The following is a 24,693-nucleotide window of genomic DNA, read 5'->3' as shown; positions in this document are numbered from 1 at the left end:
TCTTTGTCCAGTGTCCATTCTGGGTCCGGAAACGGTACTTTTTGTCAGCATTGACCCCAGTAGAAGGTCTGCTGCTGTGAATTTTACACCTCTCCCGCTTAGCGGAGAGTGTGGTGTGGTAGAGGACATCTCCCCGAACGTGTGGGTATGTCCAGATAGTTGCCTCGCGGAGGCCTCTTTGTCCAGTGTCCATTCTGGGTCCGGAAACGGTACTTTTTTCAGCGTTGACCACAGTAGAAGGTCTGCTGCTGTGAATTTTACACCTCTCCCGCTTAGCGGAGAGTGGGGTGTGGTACAGGACATCTCCCCGAACGCGTGGGTATGTCCAGATAGTTGCCTCGCGGAGCCGTCTTTTGTCCAGTGTCCATTCTGGGTCCGGAAACGGTACTTTTTGTCAGCCTTGACCCCAGTAGAAGGTCTGCTGCTGTGAATTTTACACCTCTCCCGCTTAGCGGAGAGTGTGGTGTGGTAGAGGACATCTCCCCGAACGTGTGGGTATGTCCAGATAGTTGCCTCGCGGAGGCCTCTTTGTCCAGTGTCCATTCTGGGTCCGGAAACGGTACCTTTTGTCAGCATTGACCCCAGTAGAAGGTCTGCTGCTGTGAATTTTACACCTCTCCCGCTTAGCGGAGAGTGGGGTGTGGTACAGGACATCTCCCCGAACGCGTGGGTATGTCCAGATAGTTGCCTCGCGGAGCCGTCTTTTGTCCAGTGTCCATTCTGGGTCCGGAAACGGTACTTTTTGTCAGCCTTGACCCCAGTAGAAGGTCTGCTGCTGTGAATTTTACACCTCTCCCGCTTAGCGGAGAGTGTGGTGTGGTAGAGGACATCTCCCCGAACGTGTGGGTATGTCCAGATAGTTGCCTCGCGGAGGCCTCTTTGTCCAGTGTCCATTCTGGGTCCGGAAACGGTACTTTTTGTCAGCATTGACCCCAGTAGAAGGTCTGCTGCTGTGAATTTTACACCTCTCCCGCTTAGCGGAGAGTGTGGTGTGGTAGAGGACATCTCCCCGAACGTGTGGGTATGTCCAGATAGTTGCCTCGCGGAGCCGTCTTTTGTCCAGTGTCCATTCTGGGTCCGGAAACGGTACTTTTTGTCAGCCTTGACCCCAGTAGAAGGTCTGCTGCTGTGAATTTTACACCTCTCCCGCTTAGCGGAGAGTGGGGTGTGGTATAGGACATCTCCCCGAACGCGTGGGTATGTCCAGATAGTTGCCTTGCGGAGCCGTCTTTTGTCCAGTGTCCACTTTATAAAGTCCATGCACTCCAGTGAATAGCATTTATCCATTTAGATAACTTTATTATTATTATTATAAGGATTTAATTACTTATTCTTACACAGAAACATAATGTGTGTCTTATAGCATCATATAGCATCATTTAAATGCTTAATTTGTAGTTTTAATGTGCAAATTAAACTTTTTTTCAATACTCTAGAGGGTACTCTTATTTTGAAGAGATCGTCCACCGGAAGTCTTAAAGCCCCTAACCCGGATGTAAAACGGATGTCTTAAATCTGCTGAGTTGAGCCCAGATTCTGAGTTGCTTCGGGACGGGAAAAGTGAAAACAGAAGCCATGACAAGCGGAGAAGCAGCAGCAGAGAGAGACAAGTTTGAAGAAGTACCCGCTACACTCACAGCTGGGGTGTGGGAACATTTTGGTTTCGCTGTTGAATACAACGACGCGGGAGAGAGAACGATGGACAGAAGTAACGCCGTGTGCAAGCACTGCTTGAAGCATATTGCATACACAGACTGGAGTACTTCCAATATGAAACAGCATCTCCGCCAGATGCACGCAGATGTGTCGGTCTCTCTGAAAAGGCCAGCCACGCAGGTAAACCCCAGCGAGAACAATATGCTTTCATTCAGAGAAACACAAGAAAATACCCTATATAACTTTCCTCCGAGGTTTAATCTAGATCTATGAAAATAACCCGTGCGGTGCAGTGTTCATGACTGCCGGTGGGCGATCTCTTCAGAATAAGAGTAGAGTAACCTAGTCTCTAGTCTAGACAGTCTCTAGAGTAAACTGAATCCATTGAAAAACATTAATTTGCACATTTATAAACTATAAATTAAACATTTAAACAATGCCATATAGTCCATGAGCCAGACAAGATTTCATCCTCAAATGATTGATAGCCTGAGATTCAGATGCAGGGCCAGATTCAGTGAGCCGTGAGGGGACAGGGGCCCAAACCTAAGGGGCATACAATGTGTGTGTGTGCGTGCATAGCGCACACCAACTTTTGTGCGTGGTCTTTTTGTGGGTTCCGTTCCGTCCCTCGTGCCCAGTGGTGTAATGGTGATTTTCTTTTCATCCACGGACACGCATAGCCCCTTTCGGGACCCTCAGTTACCTTTTCTGAATTTTGGACGGCGGTACCCTAGGCCTAGGGTCCCTCGTAGGTTTTTCCACCCTCCATAGGACGCAGATTTACCTGCTGTCTGTTCACGGAGACCTGCGCGGTTGCTTGAGTGTTGGTGAGATGTTTCAAAGATGCAGTTTTAGGAGACAACGGAAACTTTTTTTTCAAGTTTTGGCTTCTCTGAAATTCTCTCTTCCTCACTTCCCATGTCCCGCCTCCCACGACACAACAGCATTATAAACCATAGACATAAACGTAGACACCCTTTCCAGCTCTGAGCGTGTCACAATTGAAGGCACAATTTTCCAGAGATTCCTTGCAAAGCATTTGCCTTCAATGAAGCTTCCGCATGCGTAACATAAGTCCTGGAAAAGACGTGCTGTGATTGGCCTATGTTATAAACATCCTGCATGTACGCGGTCGGCCAATCAGAGGCAGTAACTAGGACGTGCAGCTAGCCAGTCGCCGCTCGGGAGGCGGTACAATGGGGAGTCAACAAGGAAGTCAAGGAAGAGAGAGGAGAGAGAAGTTAAGCGAAGCAAAATTTCTAAAAAAGGGGTGGAAAAACCTATGAGGGACCCTAGGGTACCGCCGTCCAAAATTCAGAAAAGGTGAGGGCCCCGAAAGGGGCTAGGACACGCACAGCACGCGCCCACCGCCGCCTAAATGTGTGCATGGCATGCAGAGAACAGCTGATAGCCTAAGGATATTCTATATTATTATTGTTTTGGTGTATGAGAGTTTTAGACACAAACACAAAAGTAGATTTAAAATAATCAGACAAACTTCTTTACTGTGCTGCAGTACAAAACTATAAAAACTATAAAAAAACAATTGGGCGAATCTCTTATTTTATCTGTTAGTCTCTGTGAACTGGCCAAGAGAAGAGGCAAAATGATTGACACAGCTCTGCCATTAACAATTAATACAAGACAATAACAGGACAAACATGCAACGCTCATAAATATGTACCCACTACCGAAAAAGAGAACAGGAACGTCTAATAATGCAACCAATAAAGGCTAATAAATAAAAACTAAGCAAACGAAATAGGCTAATAAACTAAAAAGCAAGAGAACCAACATTTGCTATACGTCAAAGCAGGAGCAATGTTTGGGAAGTGTGCCCATGGCAAATAACCTTTTAAAGCTGGGGTCATACCTATGTTCCCTCAGCCCTATGTTCCCTCAGCCCTAGTGTAGCAACCTGCGAGACGTTAAGGAGTAGCCTACCAATCCACTAGGGTGTACAGAGTACAGTGATGAGTCCTATAGGTTGAGTTGGTTATGAACCTCAATGCAGCATGAAACAAGGGGTCAAGTTTGCTCAGAGTTGAGGAACTAGCAAAACGGTAGACAGTACCGACAGCAGCCTAATCGAGCTGCGACAGGAAGAGGCCTGTAACCAGCTTTTTGCGAGAAGCATTAGAAAAGCTTGGACTCCTCATACATAGAAGGTAGAATGAGGTCTGTCCACTGCCCCCCAGGTTGGCAGAGGAAGTGTAGCGCCCAGGATTACATTAGATAATTGACACACCTAAAATCACACCTGTGTGAACCGAGTGGTGCAATTCCCCTCTCTCTCTCTCTCTCTCTCAGCACTACCCCTCTCTCTGTTTCTGGCACCCCCTACTGGTATTAATAAATGCACGCACACAGCATTACCCCGTGTTCCAATTTCACGCATGCGCACACCACTCGTGCTCTTGACTGCTACTTGACTGATACATGATACACACGGACATTCCTGGTTGTAGGAGTGGTTGCACCACTCAAAAATGGGTTGCAAAATCGTGGGATAAAAACTATAGTAAAAAAAAAAGCAGGACTTAATTCTGTAGAAGAAACTCGGCGTGAACTTAAAGCCAAAGGAGCATTCAGTGATTTGACACGCAACAGGCCAACAGCACACATACCAAGGCCTGCCCCCAGCTCGATCATGATTGGCGGAAGGCCCCTCTCTATCCTGATTGGATGAAGGCACCTAGTCAAAAACAAAACCTACGGTTTTTTTTACCCCAGGGGTTAACTGGGGACAGGGAGGAACTCCTTATATGGTCAGCACACTATAGTAGGGAGGATTATCACAACAAAACAAAATAAATAGTGATATTTGAATTAAGTGAAATCACTGAATATACCTTTACGCTTTTTTGCCACGGCATCAATGTGGTGTTTGAAGTTTAACTTGTTGTTCAACCAAATCCCAAGATATTTCTACAACTCAACCCATGCAATGGATACTCCAGCAAAGTGGTGATGTTTACCCCCCCCTGCTACGAGAGTCTAAGGGCCCTATGTTCGTCCCCTCCCTAAACTTTTTTTTTTACTATTTTGAAAAGAATATTTAAATTGTTCAATAGTCGATCTACATCAACACAAAAGGCAAAGACATTTAGGGATAAGGGGTTTAGCACTTACGAAAATTGGGCCCCAAATTAATATTATATAACCCTTCCACAGGTGTAGGTTTTTTCATATTTATTACACTTTTAAGAAATAGTTATCACCATGAAACTTCCACAGTTGATTACCTGCATGTTTATTGTATTGAACGTTTGCTGAAATTGTATATTTAATAAACTAGAGCAGTGCCCGAATGCCCATGTTGTGATGTCAGAACAGGCTATATTCTTACAATTCAAAATTACAATTTAGGCATCTAGCAAACATTCTTAGTCCAGAGCGATTTACAGTAAGCAAGAACAAAAAACATGGTAATAGATCAAAAACATTCACATATGGAGATTTAGGGGTGCCTGTGCAGAGGCTTTTGTGCTGGTTCCGGGCAACCAGAAATGCTTGCCCCACCCAGTTATTATGTAATATGTATGTGTACCTTTTATTCCCATATATGGAGTTCTTTGTCAAGCATGTGCCAAATGAGACTGTTGTGCTGGTTCTGGACAACCGGAAATGAGTACCTGTTCCACCCATCATTCTGTTTGGTTCATCATGGAGTGTTGTGATGTCAGAACAGGCCAGCTCCATATATCCTCGAGTTATGTGGATTATACAGACAGAGACATGGTGCTTTTATTGCGACCACAGGTCGCATTTACTATGAACACGTGCAATTCCCGTCAGTTAGTTAGTTAATTGGTCACCCCCAGGCATGACCATATATGTTCATACCTCGTGACATCACGTGACATCACATGACGAATGGAGATCCCTGATGTCATCAATATTAAGCCCATATATGGGGATCCCTAATGTCATCAATATTGGCCAGCAACTCTACATCTGATCTCAAACCCTTAGATCTCCATATATGGAGCTGACCTGTTCTGACATTCGATATGTTGATCCTTCCCCAATCCCATCCATCCTTCCTCTTCGATGTCTACCTTTCGACTGATACCTGTCCATTTAAACTTTAGACGGGCCTGCCCCAAAGTTATTAGTGCAGCCGTGCCCACCAGCAGCCGAAAACGAGTTCTCAACGGGTCCGAAAATTAAGCCCGGCCCTACCTGGTAGATAGATATGAAAATACTATAGACACCTCTTTGTACACATAAATGTAATTCTAAATTAAATGTATGGCTTTTCACAAACATGAATTATGATGATCATATTTTGAAGGCAACCGTTAAACATTATATTTGATATCTCAAAAACTGGAATTGTTAAATGTGCCAGCAGATTCTGGACAGGGCTCTGGAAAACAGAAAACGGAAGGCCATGACAAGTGAAGGAGAAGCAGAGTTTGAAGAAGTCCTGGCTTCTTCATTCAAATCTGTGGTGTGGGAACATTTCGGTTTCGCTGTTGAATACAACGACGCGGGAGAGAGAACGGTGAACAGAAGTAACGCAGTGTGCAAGCACTGCATGCAACGTGTCTCGTACATAGACTGGAACACCAGCAATTTGAGTGGGCATCTCCGCCGGCATCACAATGTGACGGTCTCTCGGAAAAGGCCAGCCACACAGGTAAACCGCAGCAAAAAAACATGCTTTCATTCAGAGAAACACAAGAAAACAACCTATATAACTTTTCCTCCAAGGTGGAAAGCCTGTTGATGCCAGGTTAATATAACTATGAAAATAACCTGTGCAACCAGTGAGAGCTGTGTTCAGTAGTGGGTAGTCTATAGCGTAGCCAGACAACTATTCCACAATCTCCGAATCCTATATAGAGAGAGACTACACCTCCCGAAATCCGAGTAAGGAAGCTGCTATTTCTGTTCACGAAAATATATTTTAAAATATCTTTACATTTTATATTTTTATTTCATTTTCTGCTAAGCAACAAGCTATATATTATTAGATGTTTTCTATTTATATTAAGATAGATTTGCGCGACTGTAAACACAAAACGGAAGTGGGGAAGAGGCTCCACTTCCGCTTTATATTTTACTCATGATAGCTTTTCCATTGCTCCAGACTGTGTGACGGAAGAATTTTGGATAACTGATAGTTGGATGTCCCGGGAAACAGAGTTGTCACTGTGACGGTTCACCATAATGGAAAGCGAGTATGTTGAAGAATGTATCTCGAGAAAGTAGCACAAGGTTAAAGGGATATTTCACTTATTTTTTATCATTTTATCGTCTACTCAGGCTTATGTGAACACCCTGGACAGTTTTAAGTTGCTTGATTAGGTATTTTAAGATATTTGATATTCATTTTAGCTGCCAGTTCCTATACAAACCCATAATTTGTGTAATGTCAACCTCCATTTTAACCATAGATACACCTAAGTTTCAACTGAGTTTTATGTGAGTTACTCATTAAATGGCTCTAGAATGGCTGATAATATCCCGACCCATATGTTGATTTATGGCTGTTTATGGAATATACGTGCAAGGAAGAATGAAACATTTCTACTACCGGTATATGGTTATTGTGGTGTCAGGTGTTGGTGTTGGGTCTGGATGGAGCAGGGAAGACTTCGCTGGTGCGCTGTTTCTCAACTGGAGCAGTGTCGAAGCCGAATGTGCGTCCTACAGATAGATTCAACGTTGTCACCATCCAAAGAGAGGGCCAGCAGATTGAGTTCTTTGAGAGTAAGTCCATACTCACTAAAATCATTGTCAATTTGTCAGTGATAGTGTGTCCTTAGCTCAGTGACCTTTTCAGGCCGTGGCCCCCCAAAATAATCTTATTTGAACTGGGGCCCACCAAAATAATCTTATTTGAACTGGGGACCCCCCAAAAAATCTTATTTGAAGTTGAACTGGGGACCCACCAAAATAATCATATTTGAAGTTTTGAACAGGGGACCCACCCTGACAAGCATTTGGAACGAGTTGTGATGTGGTATTAAAGTTTGTTTAACTCTGTTCCACAGATAAGTATTGTGAAAATAGCTGATCTACAAGCTCACAAAACCTTGTGTTGCGAGCCGCTGGGAGCTTGTAGATCAGCTATTTTTTTATATTATTTGATAATTTGGCCACCCAATGTAATGTTTGACTGTTTTTTATAGTATAGTTGGTTACTTTTGATGCAATAATGGTCTGTTTTCAATTTAATTTAATTTATTTTCTTTTTAAGGTATTAAGTCCTTAAATTGGCATTTTACTGTCACCTGAGGACCCCCGTAAAAGCATGTTGGCACCTTAGAGTATATATTAATAGAGACCTCACCGGATTTCTCCTCCCATCCACTTGAATTACGTTGCTCAAAAGCGCATGAGGCGATTTCACTCCTCTTTCCGGGTAGGAACAGAGTACATTCTGGGATGGCATTGGGCAAAAACGTGAACGCGCTGGGACGTTGACTATCATTGCGCCATTTGCGCGCGTTCACGTAGGAAACATAGCGTTCACGTGTCATCGACCCAATAACATGAACGTGCGCAATGATAGTCAACGGCCCAGCGCTGGCTCGAGCTGCAATACCAAATTCGGCCACTATGTCCATTTCGCCTCAGGGTTTCCTCTCGGTGACATCAATATTATATTTATACTATAAGACCCACAGGTTGAGTATTCTCAACTGAAATAACTTTTGTCAGTTAAAAATTGGTTTGTCGCCCAGGCGGTGGCGTAACCGTCTGGGCAACCGACTGGTAATCCGCAGTGTGCCGCGGGTTCGACTCCCAAGCCCGACACGGCCTTTACTGCAAGTCATCCCCCCATCTCATCCCGTTTCCTGTCAGCCTACTGTCTGTACCTTAAAAAAAACAATAAAAGGCGTAAGCCGCAAAAAAAATTGGTTTGTCAAGTGGCATGCAGTCATGCAACAAAGTATAAACAAAAATATAAAGTACTTTATAGTGGGTTGCCCTTATCGCAACCACAGGTAGGGTCTTCGGGTCATTTTGACCCCTTTTACAATTTTCAACATCAAGGAAAAGTGTTAAAATGTTTTTTCTCCATGAAATCTTCTGCTCGGCTTTGATATATTCAATCAATATTTTGTATTATGTCCGCCGCTGTGAATGTTTGCATGTACATTACGTCTATGCCAAGGAAGAATGCACTGTACATGCCCCATTGTGTGCTTGGAACAAAGCTCTTCTTCCAAATGTAGTCTTTATGCCTCTCCACACACTCCACACACACACTGTTGGTTGTATCCTACTGACCCACCTACCAGTGACCCCAACCGGGAGGAAGTATAGGGTCTTCGCCCTACTGCCCTACTCCTCCCGCCCCCAAACTCCTGCTACCCTAGCCCAGTGTGGCAATTTTCATTTTTATTCTGGTCTCTTACTCTATGTAGTTGGAGGGCGCGAGGACCTGCGGAAGGATTACTGGCAGCAATACATGCCCAAGGCTCTGGTGCTGGTGTTTGTCATAGACGCTTCTGACAAAATCCGGTTATCCTTGGCCAAGACACACCTGCAGGAACTGCTGGCTGCTGCAGATCCCAAGCTCCCTTTAGTGGTACTGTCCAACAAACGGGTAAGAAGGACCGATAAACATACAGAATACACACACCAATTACACTTTTCAATTAAAAACAAATCTTCTACTGTCTTTCCAAACAGTAATCCTGCCCATTAGCCGCCCGGTCTGTCCCTTTTAAATTCATGGGGTCCGACACCATTTTGCGTATTAAACACCCCATCCACATAATTCTTTTTTAATTTGTTGGTTGGGGGGGGGGGGGATATGAATAGGATCTCCCATTTTTCAACCTGGGATCTATTTTTGTGTTCCCAATTTGTGTAGGTTTTGGGTGTCTCAAAGTTGATTGTACATTTCCTTGTTTTTCAGGAGGTTCAAGGGTCCTACAAAGCCTCACAGCTGTCCCTGGCTGACGTTATTGGGGACGAGCGCCCTTACCACATCATTGACACATGTGCAACCGGTGCATCCCTTGATGACTCTGGTGTGCAGAATGCGTTGTACCAAATATTTGAAATGGTGAAAAAAGCCAGAAGTGATTAGTTCACACCCTGTTCACTCTGGGACTACTAGCCAGGTTACATGGATATTCATACTCCAATTCCAGTTGGATTAATAGCCTGAACAGATTTTTTTTCCTTCTTTGTAATTGCCCCTTTTGTTGGCTTTCTTGGACTGGTAACATTTACCACATTTGTAGGAAATGGCAATGTTTAGACAATGTTGTGTATGTTGTTGTTTTAGGATGGTGACTGTGCTTATTATATATACTGTATGTATAATGGTTGATATTATTTTTGCTTTCTTTTATTCCCCCATTTAAGAGTATAGCCTACTCTTGTTCTTGAACACCAGCACTGTTGTGCCTGATTCATCAAGCAATTTACGCTCATATTTTGAGCGTACTGGAATGTCCGACCATTCCTACGTTAGGTGTGGGATTCATCATATTTTTTGGCTGTGAATTTGGGCGCATCATACACTCATCCTCAAGTCAGCTCCGAGGCTGATTTACCAGAGATCAAAGCTTTCGTAAATGTATTTGGAATGCTTTAGTCTTCATGCTGAAGCAATTAATAGTCCCAGTCCTCAAATAAAACCAGATGATCAACATATGCAAACTTGTGTATTTCACATTTTTAGACAATTAGATACATGTTAAAATACTTTTCTTTATGATTGGGTGGACGCCTAATTCGTATATTTCCGAGATGGCAGTTATAGGAAGATTTGTTATACCCAAATATATAACACTCTTGGTAAACTTGGTATTATTATTAGACTAGAGCACTTTCATTTACTTATTACCAATAGGGTCACTATTCACCAAAATCTACATTTTCGCCCAGATTGAGTTAAACTCAAAACAAACAACCTATGCAATTTTCAGATATTGAAACAATAAAATGAGTAAGTAGTTTTGATACAGCTAACATATACAATACGTTTAGATCAGACCAGCAATCATCATTGATACTTCGCCACACATGCACGCACGCACGTGATTGATGACAACATCAAGGTTCAAGGTTCTTTATTATTTGTCTCCCGAGGAAGAAATTTGTCTTAGACAAAGGGCCCGCATGCAAGCGTAGCCCTTATGTCCATGACGCTGCAGTGCAGCGCCAAATGCACACCTAATAATGTCTGGTATGGGGACTTTCTTCTTCAAGTAACTGTAGAAGCGACTTTTTGGGATTATCAGTGATGAGCTCACGAATGATGATATGTAGGGTTAACTGCTGCTTTGTAACAAGAAAAATGTGCTCTCAAACTAACCTAGTGGATTCAATTTGTCTGCACTACAGCTTTGAAACCATCCTGAAAAGGACACAAGAATAGTTCTGTACCTGGCCCATGCTGGGGCCAATGGCCAATATCAATTGTATAGTTGTATCAATTGTAGGCTATAGACTAGTTCTTGAAATCCACTTATTTGAGACATTAATGTTTTGATGCATTGAAAATGGTGGACCCTGTTGTAAACAAGTGTAATGCTTTATGGTGTCGTCCACTCACAGTTAACAGTTTTTTTTATTGAGTTGTACTTAAAAATGTACTGTAATTCTGCAAACTGTTAATACATCAATCAATCAAACTCACCAGTGTACAGCCTGCCGGAAAGTCCGGGCCGGTACTATTATTGTGAAGTAATCGTCCACCGGAAGTCTTATTTTGCAAAGAAACACTGGCCTTAGAAGCACCTGGCGAATAAGAAGAAGAAGAAGCGTTGTGTTCGTTGCAGAGGACTTCATTCACCGGGTATATAAATACACAGAATGTTTAATGTAACATTTACTGTAATAATCTTTAAACATTAACTTATCGCCATTACACTCACGTATGTGCAGTTTGAAACACTGACGTCAAAAGTTCCATTCATATATCACTAACGCTAGCCCGCTAGCTAAGCTAACCCACATTATTATTATTATTATTGCTGTTGTCTTTACAATCACACCCCGTCCTTTTGAAACGGTTGGAATTACATTACATTAGCATTACCATGTATGTTAAATACATCCTAGATAGATTAGATACATCCATGATGCTAAACGGTCAGCTAGCATTTCAAGCTCATCTAGCTGACTAGCTCATCGTGTGAGAGAGAGAGAGACCTGACCTCCCCTTAGTGTAACTATGATCATGATAGTCTTGAATTCTTGATCTAGCTCTGGTCCATATAGCTCCATACCCTTACTGCTCTTGCTGCCGTTTTATTGTTGTATTGCGACGGCTTTAAAGAGCTATGGACCAGAGCTAGTCTTGATTTGATGAATTGAACAATGTGGACCCTGTTGTAAACAAGTGTAATGCTTAATTGGGTCGTCCACTCACAGTTAACAGTCTTTGTATTGAGTTTGTGCTTAAAATGTACTGTAAATTCTACAAACTGTTAATAAATATTTCAATCAATCAATCAATCAATCCAAGATTTCAAGGACGAGACACTGGCCTGAGTTACATGCACAAAATGTATTCACCACGAATTCATTCCGAACAGAGATTCATACCCAACTGTACATGGAACCTGAATACAAGTATTCCTGTTCCTCAATTGTTTACATGACCAAAGCAGTCATTCGGAATATAACTTTGAACTATAGAGATGGCCAACCGTTATCCCTTAAGAAATGAATAACCGACAAACACTAACAGCTATTTTCTGTCATATCGCGCAGTCCCTACAACCACACGCGACCTCCACCCAAAACAACCCAGAACTAAAAAACAAAGCATCCATACACTGCAATTGGCAATGGCACTGTAAATCGCTGATGGTTTCGTAAATAGCGCATTTTATTATGGGGGGGGAAAAAACTGGTGTAAATGGGTAAAATATAGCGCATTTCTGCGCACATAAAATGTCTCCAAATGGCCATCCCTGCTTGGACATGGGCATAAAGCACTATACTATAGTCTACTAAGACTAAGAGCAGACATGTGTAAAATAATACATGTATTCCAAACTCCCAGTAGCATTCAGAATAAAGTGTTTATATGGTGATCTATACCGATTCAAACGGTATATACAACCACCCCTCCAGACTGGAATGAAAATGTATTCGGAATGTGATATTCTATTCCAATTGAGGTGTTTACATGAGCATTTTTATTCTGATGACTGGAATGAATCCAATCCAAATGTATGTTGGTACATTTCTGACATAATTTCCTGTTGACCCCCGCAGGCTGCAGGTCAACAGAGCTGTAGACCCACGGCGGCGCCAACATGGCCGATATCAAGAACTTCCTGTACGCGTGGCTGGGGAAGAAGAAGCTGACTCCCAGCTATGACATCAGAGCTGCTGGAAATAAAAACCGACAGAAGTTTATGTGTGAGGTAAAACCTTTTATTCCTCTCTGAATGATGTTGGCTTATGAAAATAAGGGGGGGCGGCGCAAATAAATGAGTAAGATATGATATATTTCCTGTATCAATCGATATTTGAGCACAGCCCTATATAATGTACTGTACATTCAAGCCCTTCTTGTGATTTCAGGCCCGTGTGGAGGGTTTTAATTACACCGGCATGGGGAACTCCACCAACAAGAAAGATGCTCAGTCCAACGCAGCCCGGGACTTTGTCAACTACCTGGTCCGTGTGGGAGAGATGAACGCTGCCGAGGTTCCAGCAATAGGGGTCTGTAATGCTCTGTTTTTACATCTCTGCTGTCAGGCAGAAACCTGCTATGTCCAAAATATTAACTGTTCAGGAAATGTGGGGGAAAACAAAACATGTTTTAGAACAACACAATACCGCCTGAGCCTCCTCAAAGTTAGTACAGTGACTTTTTCAGATACTTGAATGTCTCCTTAGTATCATCACTCAAGCACTCAAGCTCTGAGGTTTTTGACGTAAATCAAAATGTCAAAAGTGTATCACACGATAAATGGTTGTTTTATGGTTATGGTTTTTACAGTTAGGCTTAGAATTAGGAACATATTCAGGTTAGATTAGAGGTTTATGTCGCAGTTTATGTCGCACACCGACAAATAGCATCCATTAATACAAAATAGCACCCATAAATACAAAATGGCACAAAAACACCCATTTATACAAATGAGTCTGGTCTGTTTGCTATTTTCAGATATTCCCAAATGTTTGTCCTCACAAGTATGGTAATGAAAACCGTATGCGTGTGTGTGCGTCCGTTGGTCAAGATGACTGGACTCTAACAATTTACAATTTAGGCATTTGGCAGACTCTTAATCCAGAGCGATTTACATTAAGCAAGACCAAAAAACATGGCAATACATCATATACATAAAAAAGTAGTTATCATGAATAGGGGTGGGTCCCGAAACTCGGGACCAAGTATGTACCGAACCGAACGTGCCTGGGTACCGGGTACCCATTACAATAATTCAATTTCGGTTCTCTCTATCGGTTCTCACAGACACGCGGTCACACGCTATTTATTTATTTTCTACCCTTTTAATAGAAGCGCAGGGAACAGAGCTGATCTACAAGCCTACACCGCGTTCACGCGTTGCATCAGCGACGCGTTGTGGGCTTGTGGCTTGCAGAGGCGGGTCTCATTTATTTAAAACGATAAGCATTGAAGCAACAACTGTTGCAGCCTTCATGAAAGCAGTGACGCACAAATAATTAGGCTTAATTAAACAAGTCAACTGCCTGACGCAGGCATTACCTCTCAAAAAAAAAAATATATATAGCCTATAATCAAAGCTTCTCTTCCGATTGAAACTCAGATGTGAAAACACCAAAAAAAGCACCAGTCCTGGAGCTCCAGGCGCGCTAATTTGCGCCGCGGTCTACGCCGCTCTCAGACCCTTCCGACGAGGCTCTTTCTTGGGGTAGAAAAGTGTGGATGACCGCGGCTCAAATTAGCGCGCCTGGAGCCCAGGAGGTCAGGGGCCTTTTCCCCTGTCCCATGCGTGATTCGCCGCGGATTTTTCGCCGCGGATTTTTCGCCCCACTTGGGCCATCCCATATGCATATGTGTTCTTTGTTCTCCTTGCATATTCTAAAATGCAACCACACTTTAGATTTATTTTGTGGCGGCATGAGTGCAGGCTGCTGTGTGTGTGTGTGTGTGTGTGTGTGTGTGTGTGTGTGTGTGTGTGTGTGTGTGTGTGTGTGTGTGTGTGTGTGTGTGTGTGTGTGTGTGTGTGTGTGTGTGTGTGTGTGTGTGTGTGTGTGTGTGTGTGTGTGTGTGTGTGTGTGTGTGTGTGTGTGTGTGTGTGTGTGTGTGTGTGTGTGTGTGTGTGTGTGTGTGTGTGTGTGTGTTGACTTCCTTGTTGTTACCACCACGAGTGAGGGGGAGAGGGGAGCCGTTCTCACCTATCGGCTGGAGATGCCCCCCCCCCATTAGCGATGCTAATTTGTGTGTGTGTGTGTGTGTGTTGCTCTCAGATCTCAGACATGCTTTTATTTGTCATTGTCAGTAGTTAGTAGTAAGAGAAGTAGCCTACAACACTATTGCCCTGGGTAAATACTTTTAATTTTAATTTTAATTTAAAATAATCACTATATTATCCACAAATGGCTCAATAAAGGAGAGGATGTTACACTATTCATTGTACATTATATATATACTCAAATTGACATTGAGCTTTTTTGTTAAATAAACATTTGACCTCTTATTTAAGTTATTTTATACCATTTTGGAACCGAAATAGGGAACCGTTAAGAACCGGAATCGATAAGCAGAACCGGAATCGGTACCGGTCTCGAAAAAATCCTAACGATACCCATCCCTAATCATGAATCATATGTAAGCTAAGAACGTAACAGTGGAATACTAAATTATGTTGTTTATTTCCTTGCCTCTTTGTCACCAGGCGAGCGTCTCAGATAGCTTTGAGTCTCCTGAAGGAGGAGGTGGAATGGGAGCTGTCGCAGGAGGAGGAGGTGATAACGGAGGTTTTGGCAGTCTGCCTGCCAGTGGACCACTGCCTCCACACCTCCTTTCTGTAAAAACAGAAGGTAGGAGAAGATCATGAAACACTATTTCACTTTAATTTACTCACCCTGTGATAGCTTGAATACAAGGAGATTTTTGGTTTGTATATTCTTTTGTGATGATGACTGAAGAATAAGCTAAGCAAATGCTTTAACCCATTTAGGCCTAAGGCCTAAATGGGTTAAACGCCTAACCTGACCTAAGTTTTCTGAAAAACTTCAAATATTTATATAGCAGCATCAATTTTTGTATTTTTTTAATACTGTACATACTGTACAGAACCCAAAAATGGGTTCCCGGCCTGAGGGGGTAAACACCAAAAGGGGTTAGAGTTTAGTTTTTTTTTCTCCCAACTACTAATTTTAAATTATATTCAGAGAGACAGCAGGATGTCTGAGAGGGAGACATTTTAGGAAAGATTGACAGTAGGAAAGCTGAGAGGGAGAACGTGTAGGAGAGACAGACAGTAAGACAGCTGAGAGGGAGACAGCGAAGGAGAGACAGGCAGTAGGACAGCTGAGAGGGAGACGGTGTAGGAGAGACAGACGGTAGGACAGCTCAGAGGGAGACGGCAAAGGAGAGACACACAGTAGGACAGCTGAGAGGGAGACGGTGTAGTAGGAGAGACAAAAAGCTAATACATGTTCTTGAATTGATTTATTGATTGTGTGTATTGACTGTTATTATTGATGACTGTGTTTCAGTTGTATCAGTCCCAATACCAGGGGTAACTGGTCTGGGGTACTCAGGAGGAGGAGGAGGATTTGGAGGAGGAGGAGGTGGATTTGGAGGAGGAGGAGGTGGTGGGGGCCAGTGGGAGAGAGGAGCCAACCTGAAAGAGTATTACGACAAGAGAGACGAACAGGATGCACAGGCGGTAAGACTCACTGCTCACATGTCGTTGCCATCAGGCAGAAACCTTGTATCTCTATTTCAACTTATTTTTCTTTTTTAGATATACATATCCCACGATTTTGGCAACCCATCTTTTCACCCAGTGTCCTTATCTAATGTACAGCTGCCCCCCTTTGCCAACTTGTAGACTTATGTACTGTTATTTATGAACTTTTAAACCAATGACCTCTTCCTACAGGAAAGGATTCAAAATAAGCCTTCTGGCTTCTTCCCTTCCTTGCATTGTATTTTTGTTCTTTGATATGTTATTGTCTATTTTTTGTACTACATGCTAAATAAATAAACCTAAACCTAAACCTAAATGTAATCCTGGGTGCTACACTTCCTCTGCTAACCTGGGGGGGCAGCGGACTGACCTCATGCTTCCTTCTATGCATGAGGAGTCCAAGCTGCTTTTCACCTGACAGGGGAGAGTTTCCCTGGCCGGACATAACGCGTGGAAGGAACACGTTATTCCGACCAATTCCTTTCCCCTCCATCAGGCACCCCAGCTGGCCAGGGGGAGGTAGTTTAGAGACCAGGATTACTGCATGTTTTTTGTGAGGTTACCTATACCCTAGGGCAGCGGTTCCTAAAGTGGGGTCCGCGGACCCCTAGGGTCCGCGGAATCATGGTGTGTGTGTGATATGAAATGTCCAGTACCTCCCCAGTGCCTCCCCAGTGTCTGCCCTGCACTGTCTGCCCAGTGTCTGCCCAGTGCCTCCCCAGTGTCCGCCATGGTGCCTCCCCAGTGTCTGCCCAGTGGCTCCCCAGTACCTCCCCAGTGTCCCCCTGAGTGCCTCCCCAGTGTCTCCCCAATGTCTCCCCAGTGGCTGCAGTTTCTCCCCAGTGCCTCCCCAGTGTCCCCTCAGTGCTTCCCCAGTGCCTCCCCAGTGTCCCCCTGAGTGCCTCCCCAGTGCCTCCCCAGTGTCCCCCTGAGTGCCTCCCGAGTGCCTCCCCAGTGTCCCCCTGAGTGCCTCCCCAGTGTCTCCCCAGTGCCTCCCCAGTGTCTCCCCAGTGCCTCCCCAGTGTCCCCTCAGTGCCTTCCCAGTGCCTCCCCAGTGTCCCCTCAGTGCCTTCCCAGTGCCTCCCCAGTGTCCCCCTGAGTGCCTCCCCAGTGCACAGCCGAGTGCCTCCCCAGTGTCCCCCTGAGTGCCTCCCCAGTGTCCCCCTGAGTGCATCCCCAGAGTCCCCCTGAGTGCCTCCCCAGTGCCTCCCCAGTGTCCCCCCAGTGTCCCCCTGAGTGCCTCCCCAGTGTCCCCCTGAGTGCCTCCCCATGCTCCCCAGTGTCTCCCCAGTGTCCCCTCAGTGCCTTCCCAGTGCCTCCCCAGTGTCCCCTCAGTGCCTTCCCAGTGCCTCCCCAGTGTCCCCTCAGTGCCTTCCCAGTGCCTCCCCAGTGTCCCCTCAGTGCCTGCCCAGTGTCCCCCCAGTGTCTCCAATAGCAATACAAGAGCAATAATACAAATTCATCTTAATTTATTAATCTTATTAATTAAATATTGAATCAAATTAATTAATTAAAATGTTCGACGCAAGAAGGCCCCCCTGCGGCCTGCGCCCAGAACCATGCCAAAGCTCTTTCCTGCAGGAAACACTGCTTGTGGTTGTAAATATATTGTTATCTGTGTTGCGAGGATGAGGGGGTACCTGGAAAAATATCAACCCCAAAAGGGGTACCTGGTCCAAAAAAGTTTGGGAACCCCTGCCCTAGGGGACACGGGGAGAACATGCAAACCTTTCGCCAATCCCGCCTCAGGTATGGGCACTGATAACACGCCCACCCCTAGGGTCCGCGGAAGCATGGTGTGTGTGTGATATGAAATGTCCAGTACCTCCCCAGTGCCTCCCCAGTGTCTGCCCTGCACTGTCTGCCCAGTGTCTGCCCAGTGCCTCCCCAGTGTCCGCCATGGTGCCTCCCCAGTGTCTGCCCAGTGGCTCCCCAGTACCTCCCCAGTGTCCCCCTGAGTGCCTCCCCAGTGTCTCCCCAATGTCTCCCCAGTGGCTGCAGTTTCTCCCCAGTGCCTCCCCAGTGTCCCCTCAGTGCTTCCCCAGTGCCTCCCCAGTGTCCCCCTGAGTGCCTCCCCAGTGCCTCCCCAGTGTCCCCCTGAGTGCCTCCCGAGTGCCTCCCCAGTGTCCCCCTGAGTGCCTCCCCAGTGTCTCCCCAGTGCCTCCCCAGTGTCTCCCCAGTGCCTTCCCAGTGCCTCCCCAGTGTCCCCTCAGTGCCTTCCCAGTGCCTCCCCAGTGTCCCCTCAGTGCCTTCCCAGTGCCTCCCCAGTGTCCCCCTGAGTGCCTCCCCAGTGCACAGCCGAGTGCCTCCCCAGTGTCCCCCTGAGTGCCTCCCCAGTGTCCCCCTGAGTGCCTCCCCAGAGTCCCCCTGAGTGCCTCCCCAGTGTCCCCCAGTGTCCCCCTGAGTGCCTCCCCAGTGTCCCCCTGAGTGCCTCCCCATGCTCCCCAGTGTCTCCCCAGTGCCTCCCCAGTGTCCCCTCAGTGCCTTCCCAGTGCCTCCCCAGTGTCCCCTCAGTGCCTTCCCAGTGCCTCCCCAGTGTCCCCTCAGTGCCTTCCCAGTGCCTCCCCAGTGTCCCCTCAGTGCCTGCCCAGTGTCCCCCCAGTGTCTCCAATAGCAATACAAGAGCAATAATACAAATTAATCTTAATTTATTAATCTTATTAATTAATTATTGAATCAAATTAATTAATTAAAATGTTCGACGCAAGAAGGCCCCCCTGCGGCCTGCGCCCAGAACCATGCCAAAGCTCTTTCCTGCAGGAAACACTGCTTGTGGTTGTAAATATATTGTTATCTGTGTTGCGAGGATGAGGGGGTACCTGGAAAAATATCAACCCCAAAAGGGGTACCTGGTCCAAAAATGTTTGGGAACCCCTGCCCTAGGGGACACGGGGAGAACATGCAAACCTTTCGCCAATCCCGCCTCAGGTATGGGCACTGATAACACGCCCACAGCGTCCCCACCGGGTATCGAACCCAGGACCTTCTAGCTGTGAGGCGACTTTACTACCGACTGTGCTACCATGCACCCTTCTATTTAAACTTTCAATGTTTTTTGGGGTGGGTGTATATAAATGTGCCTCTTTGTCGCACAAAAGTAGGGAAAATAGACAATCTGCAAGCTCTGGTATTTTCACAAATTTCTTATTGTTTTAGCATTACCCTAAAAGTGTTTCATAGTGAAATAGCTGTTTCAGTCCTACTAGCTCAACCCTGTCTGTTTCCCTGGTGACGAGCGGGATTATTTGATGGGGCGGAGATCTCCGTCTTGGCCGTTCAGAGTGTTCATTGAGATACAAATAATAATTTATGAATGATTTGTTTTGTGGCATTGAACATGGGAACATACCTGTATAAGTAAACATTACACTTTGCACGGGTTACAAATGACAATACATACTGTCTTTAAGCTTATTGTAAAGTTGGACTGTTGTCTAAAAGGTCTGACCTCCTGTCTCTCCATTAGACCCTGGAGTCTGAGGAGGTGGACCTGAACGCTGGTCTCCATGGCAACTGGACCCTTGAGAACGCCAAGGCCCGACTGAACCAGTTCTTCCAGAAAGAGAAGACCTCTGCAGAGTACAAGTACAGCCAAGTAGGACCCGATCATAACAGGTACACACATACTGTAGTCCAAGTGGGAACAGATCATAACGGGTCCTAGGTCTAAACCTGATCATATCAGGTACCACACTGTAGTCTATACCTGATCATATCAGGTACACATACTGTAGTCTATACCTGATCATATCGGGTACACATACTGTAGTCTAAACCTGATCATATCGCGTACATAAACTGTAGTCTAAACCTGATCATATCGGGTACACAAACTGTAGTCTATACCTGTTCATATCAGGTACACATACTGTAGTCTATACCTGATCATATCAGGTACACATACTGTAGTCTATACCTGATCATATCAGGTACACATACTGTAGTCTAAACCTGATCATATCGTGTACACATACTGTAGTCTATACCTGATCATATCGGGTACACAAACTGTAGTCTATACCTGATCATATTGGGTACACATACTGTAGTCTATACCTGATCATATCGGGTAAACAAACTGTAGTCTATACCTGATCATATTGGGTAAATAAACTGTAGTTTATACCTGATCATATTGGGTACATAAACTGTAGTCTATACCTGATCATATTGGGTAAATATACTGTAGTTTATACCTGATCATATCGGGTACATAAACTGTAGTCTATACCTGATCATATTGGGTACATAAACTGTAGTCTATACCTGATCATATCGGGTACACAAACTGTAGTCTATACCTGATCATATTGGGTAAATAAACTGTAGTTTATACCTGATCATATTGGGTAAATAAACTGTAGTTTATACCTGATCATATTGGGTACACATACTGTAGTCTATACCTGATCATAACCGGTACATATACCTAAACCACATAGTCTTGTCATCTAAACCGGCTCATATCGCTCACATGATTTCAGGGGTCAAATAATATAAGAAAGAGGCAAAAATAATAATAATAGTGGAGATAGCCTTGTGTTGTGAGCTTGTTAGATCTGCTATTTTCAAAACAGTTACCGGTATCTGTGGAACTGAGTCAAATTAAATGTTATGCCTCAACTCTTGCCTTACTCTTACAATTCCTAGTGTTTGTCAGGGTGGGGGGTTCCCAGTTCAAATATGATTATTTTAGGGCGGCATTCGAAATGGTTGAGAACCACCAATCTAGACCAGATCGTAACAGATACATATAGTCTATAGTAGACCAAATGATGTAGTCTAGACCAGATCGTCTAGATCAGGGGTGGGCAACTTTGATGATGGAGAGGGCCACTATATTTCCACACTCACTTCAGAGGGCCACATTGCATACTGTCGTAGCAAAAATAGCCGATCTACAAGCTCAAAACGCATCGCAGTGTGATGCCTTTTGAGCTTGTAAATCAGCTATCTTTGCTGGGCCACATTGCATACTGTCGTGGCAAAAATAGCCGATCTACAAGCTCAAAACGTGTCGCAGTGTGGTCCGTTTTGAGCTTGTAGAATTTTTGGCTATTTTTGAATTGGAATCCTGAAAAAAACGTTTTATATCATTTCAAATGCATTTAGTTATAGTTATGTTGACTTTATGAACAAAATACAAATACATTGGACATAAAACAGACTAACATTTTAATGCCACTCATTAAGCTACTAGTCTATCTATAGACTGAAGTAATTAAAGCGGTTGATGTTTGCATTTTTGGAACTCTAACAGCTGAAATAAAAATATGGGCCATTAAGTGAAGGTGGGGGCCACATGTGGCCCCCACCTTCAAAAATGTAAATGTGTTTTGGTAGATGTTGATGTGCATTGTATCAGTCAGTGTGTTTTTCTGCTGGACTGCTGCTGAATCAGAGAGCTCCAGTGTGTGCTGGTCTGAACACCAGAGAGCTCTCACTGAAAACTGACCTGGAACCTGTACACAGTCATCATTCTGGGAGCTACAAGAACACACCTCCCACACAATGATGTTACAACTGACACTGTATCTGACCACATGCCAGGGTGGGAAACATCTGACTGTAGCTTAATTCAACTAAAATGTAATTGATTATTTAAAATAAAAATTGCAATAATTAATAACTTTCTTATAATAACCTTTTAGTAATTGGTTGCATGCTGAAAGTCTCAAAACAATTCAGAAATGGTGAAAATAGCCATCAAAGCGGCACAACGCTTTGTGAGCTTGTAGATTGTCTATTGTTGTCCCAGGTTTTGCACAGCACTGTTGTGCGACGAGGTATCAAATAGTAAGGGCGGACATCTTTAGGTGCCTGACGATTCAATTCAGATGGCTACGATTCGAGTACAAATCAATTACAGATGCATCTCGTTTCCAGTACATGTACACTAAACTGGTTCATTTTCTTCCATTATCTTTTATCACACTACAAACAAATTAAATCATTAAGCACTTTATCAGAGACATTTTCTTTGAATTTCTCGCCTAGGACATATCAAAGGTACGGCTGTAAATTGTGATGCACTGATTCAGCGCCCATGACAACAGGGCTACGGAGGTGTCCTCAAAATCACTATGAATCTTGAACAGTGTATCAAAAAGGATATCGGCATCAATAAAAATGACCGATCCCCAATCCCTAATCCTCCAGTGTAGCAGTCAGACTGAACTTCCCACCCTGATGTACAGTAGGACCCTAGGAGGCCTCATTAGACGGACAACGCTGACACCAGAACTCCAACCCAGACCATGTGAAGACATGGGACAGTGTTTAGGTGAACTAACGCTGTCTCATGGTGGAATGGCTCACAGTGCTGGGTTGTGATTTCTGCTGTCAACTGTTCCACAGTTCACAGTGTAGCATGATGGACAAACAGGTGATTTATTGAAGGCTGGCAGAAAAACACACAGGCTGACTGCTGAGCAACCAACAGGTAAGATCAACCAATAGTTTTCTATTATTATTATTATTATTATTGTTATACAGTATATTATATATAGTATATTTTACAGTTGTACTTGGATAAGAACATCTGCTAAGTGCCTATGGTCTAAATACAATGAACTGCTCCTAAACCCTCTAGAAATAGAAAATTACAAAATCCCATTGCTGGGACAGTTACATTACATATTATAAAGGTGTGCTCCATGCGTTTTGCTGTGTTGCACTGGGCTGTATTTCTACTCCTGCAAATGAGACAGATTTACATTTTTGGCTTGGCGGTTCTTCCTCAATCTACTACGAGTGTGTGCAAAGATCTGCAGTGATAAGTGATGGGCGAAATGAGCTGTTCATGGACAGATGGACTCACAAGACTGAAAAGTTAATCGTCACTCCCCTTCGGCCATTCCGGCCTGGCAGGAATAATAAATGGTTTTGTTAAAGCATTATGACTCTTTTGTAGAGACTTATATTAACCATGGCAGAATATTAACCATGATGTAACTCTAGTCTAAATATTGGTGCGGTATATCCAATAGTTAGTCTCCTATCCTTTCACGTCAATGTAACTCTTAACACATTAACCATTAACCATTTCCGTTTTCACGTAGTTTAAGTTCATTTTAAGTTTCAGAGCATCGCATCCCTTCAGGCAATGGGACGGTAGCTATGCTATACCACTATAGGACGCATGTGTGTTTGTCAGACAGTCGGCCAGCTGTACCAGTTTACTGATATGTGGCTTATTTCTACCCTATAATGTTTCCAGATACATATTTTAGCGTGATGATTGAAACTGAGTAATTCACTGTCTGGATGTCATCTTGAATGAGTTTTAAAACGGAGTGGTTTTGTAATCAGTAGCAGCTGTGTTGGACAGTGTTGGACGGATGTGCAGATATGGGGAATTAAACTTGTGAGCTTCATTTTTATTGGCTTTTATCGATGTGGGCCTCGACACGTCATCACACAGTATAATTTCGTTTTCAGGAAGTAATTCAAATTCAATCTCCCGCATCATCCCAGGAAAGGACATGAAACTCACTAATTGCAGCTTTAAATGTAGTAATGGGGTAGGATAATTGAGTCATCATTGCTGTTTAATGATAATCCTGTCGTTGTGATGTAACTGTGTTTTCTATAGGAGTTTCATAGCGGAGATGCAGCTCTTTGTGAGACAGTTGGGACGAAGTAAGTTGTTTCCCCCTTTTCAAATACAATGTACCAATCTTTTTTTTTTTCTTTTTAAGATATTGTTTGGGCTTTTTGCCTTTATTGATAGAGACAGACAGGAAACGGGGAGAGAGATCGGGGGGGGAAGCCCCCAGCAAAGTTCGTCGGGATCAGGACTCGAACCCGCGACACACTGTCATGCTGGATTACCAGCCAAGGTGCCTGGACCGCTAAGGCCCAGGCCACCATGTACCAATCTTAAAATGAACATTAACTCTGGTGGAACGTTGGTAAAGTGCCTCCCCACCACCACAGAGGCGGGGGGTTCGAATCCACAGCAGTGCATCTGGCTTTTTTGAGTCTCTACAGTACACAAACACAATGGGCTCGAGTCAGGGGAGGGAAGCCGGGTGGGGAGGGGGATGTTTGTCACTGTACGTACCCTGTCAGCAGGGAGTGTTGGGCAGGAGGAGTAGGACGAAGGCTCTACGTACTCCCGGTGGGAACTCCTCACAGCCTTTGTTGTTGTTTATTATTATTATTTGTAGTAGGTAGTATTATTAAT

General features: G+C 44.2%; 2 protein-coding genes across 4 annotated transcripts in view; both read left to right on the top strand.

Moving 5' to 3' along the window:
* The first annotated feature begins 1,566 nt into the window (after positions 1-1,566).
* LOC310871457 (ADP-ribosylation factor-like protein 9) lies at positions 1,567-10,212 on the top strand. 2 transcript variants are annotated; one of them, XM_083782988.1, is made up of 5 exons: positions 1,567-1,836; positions 6,017-6,304; positions 7,230-7,380; positions 9,045-9,226; positions 9,542-10,212. In XM_083782988.1, the coding sequence occupies exons 1-5, from the start codon at positions 1,576-1,578 to the stop codon at positions 9,713-9,715; spliced, it is 1,056 nt and encodes a 351-aa protein (XP_083639114.1). In that variant the 5' UTR covers positions 1,567-1,575; the 3' UTR covers positions 9,716-10,212. The 2 variants fall into 2 exon arrangements, with proteins under 2 accessions (XP_083639114.1, XP_083639115.1); XM_083782989.1 differs by lacking the exon at positions 6,017-6,304.
* Positions 10,213-11,351: 1,139 nt separating this feature from the next.
* The window catches only part of dhx9 (DEAH (Asp-Glu-Ala-His) box helicase 9), a 31,493-nt gene continuing 18,151 nt past the window's right edge, over positions 11,352-24,693 (top strand). The window contains exons 1-7 of one of the 2 annotated variants that reach the window (XM_083782102.1): positions 11,352-11,434; positions 12,865-13,016; positions 13,177-13,317; positions 15,483-15,627; positions 16,309-16,481; positions 19,972-20,120; positions 24,100-24,146. In XM_083782102.1, coding sequence (XP_083638228.1) covers positions 12,906-13,016; positions 13,177-13,317; positions 15,483-15,627; positions 16,309-16,481; positions 19,972-20,120; positions 24,100-24,146 — 766 coding nt within the window. In that variant the 5' untranslated portion in view covers positions 11,352-11,434; positions 12,865-12,905. Of the gene's footprint in view, positions 11,435-12,864; positions 13,017-13,176; positions 13,318-15,482; positions 15,628-16,308; positions 16,482-19,971; positions 20,121-22,862; positions 22,948-24,099; positions 24,147-24,693 lie in introns of those variants that run through there. The other variant, XM_083782103.1, reaches the window with a different exon arrangement.

The sequence above is a fragment of the Protomyctophum parallelum genome (genome assembly GCF_964188405.1).
Source record: "Protomyctophum parallelum genome assembly, chromosome: 14".
NCBI classification, from domain to species: domain Eukaryota; kingdom Metazoa; phylum Chordata; class Actinopteri; order Myctophiformes; family Myctophidae; genus Protomyctophum; species Protomyctophum parallelum.
The sequence above is the reverse complement of the archived record's forward strand: the minus strand, read 5'-3'. Positions and strand labels throughout refer to the sequence as shown.

What these genes read in the sequence shown, in the direction of transcription:
- LOC310871457 (XM_083782988.1), top strand. Translation starts at nt 1,576, where the DNA reads ATGACAAGCGGAGAAGCAGCAGCAGAGAGAGACAAGTTTGAAGAAGTA. An exon ending in GGAAAAGGCCAGCCACACAG is followed by an intron (nt 6,305 to 7,229) that starts GTAAACCGCAGC and finishes TTGTGGTGTCAG; the next exon opens with GTGTTGGTGTTGGGTCTGGA. An exon ending in GCAGATTGAGTTCTTTGAGA is followed by an intron (nt 7,381 to 9,044) that starts GTAAGTCCATAC and finishes TACTCTATGTAG; the next exon opens with TTGGAGGGCGCGAGGACCTG.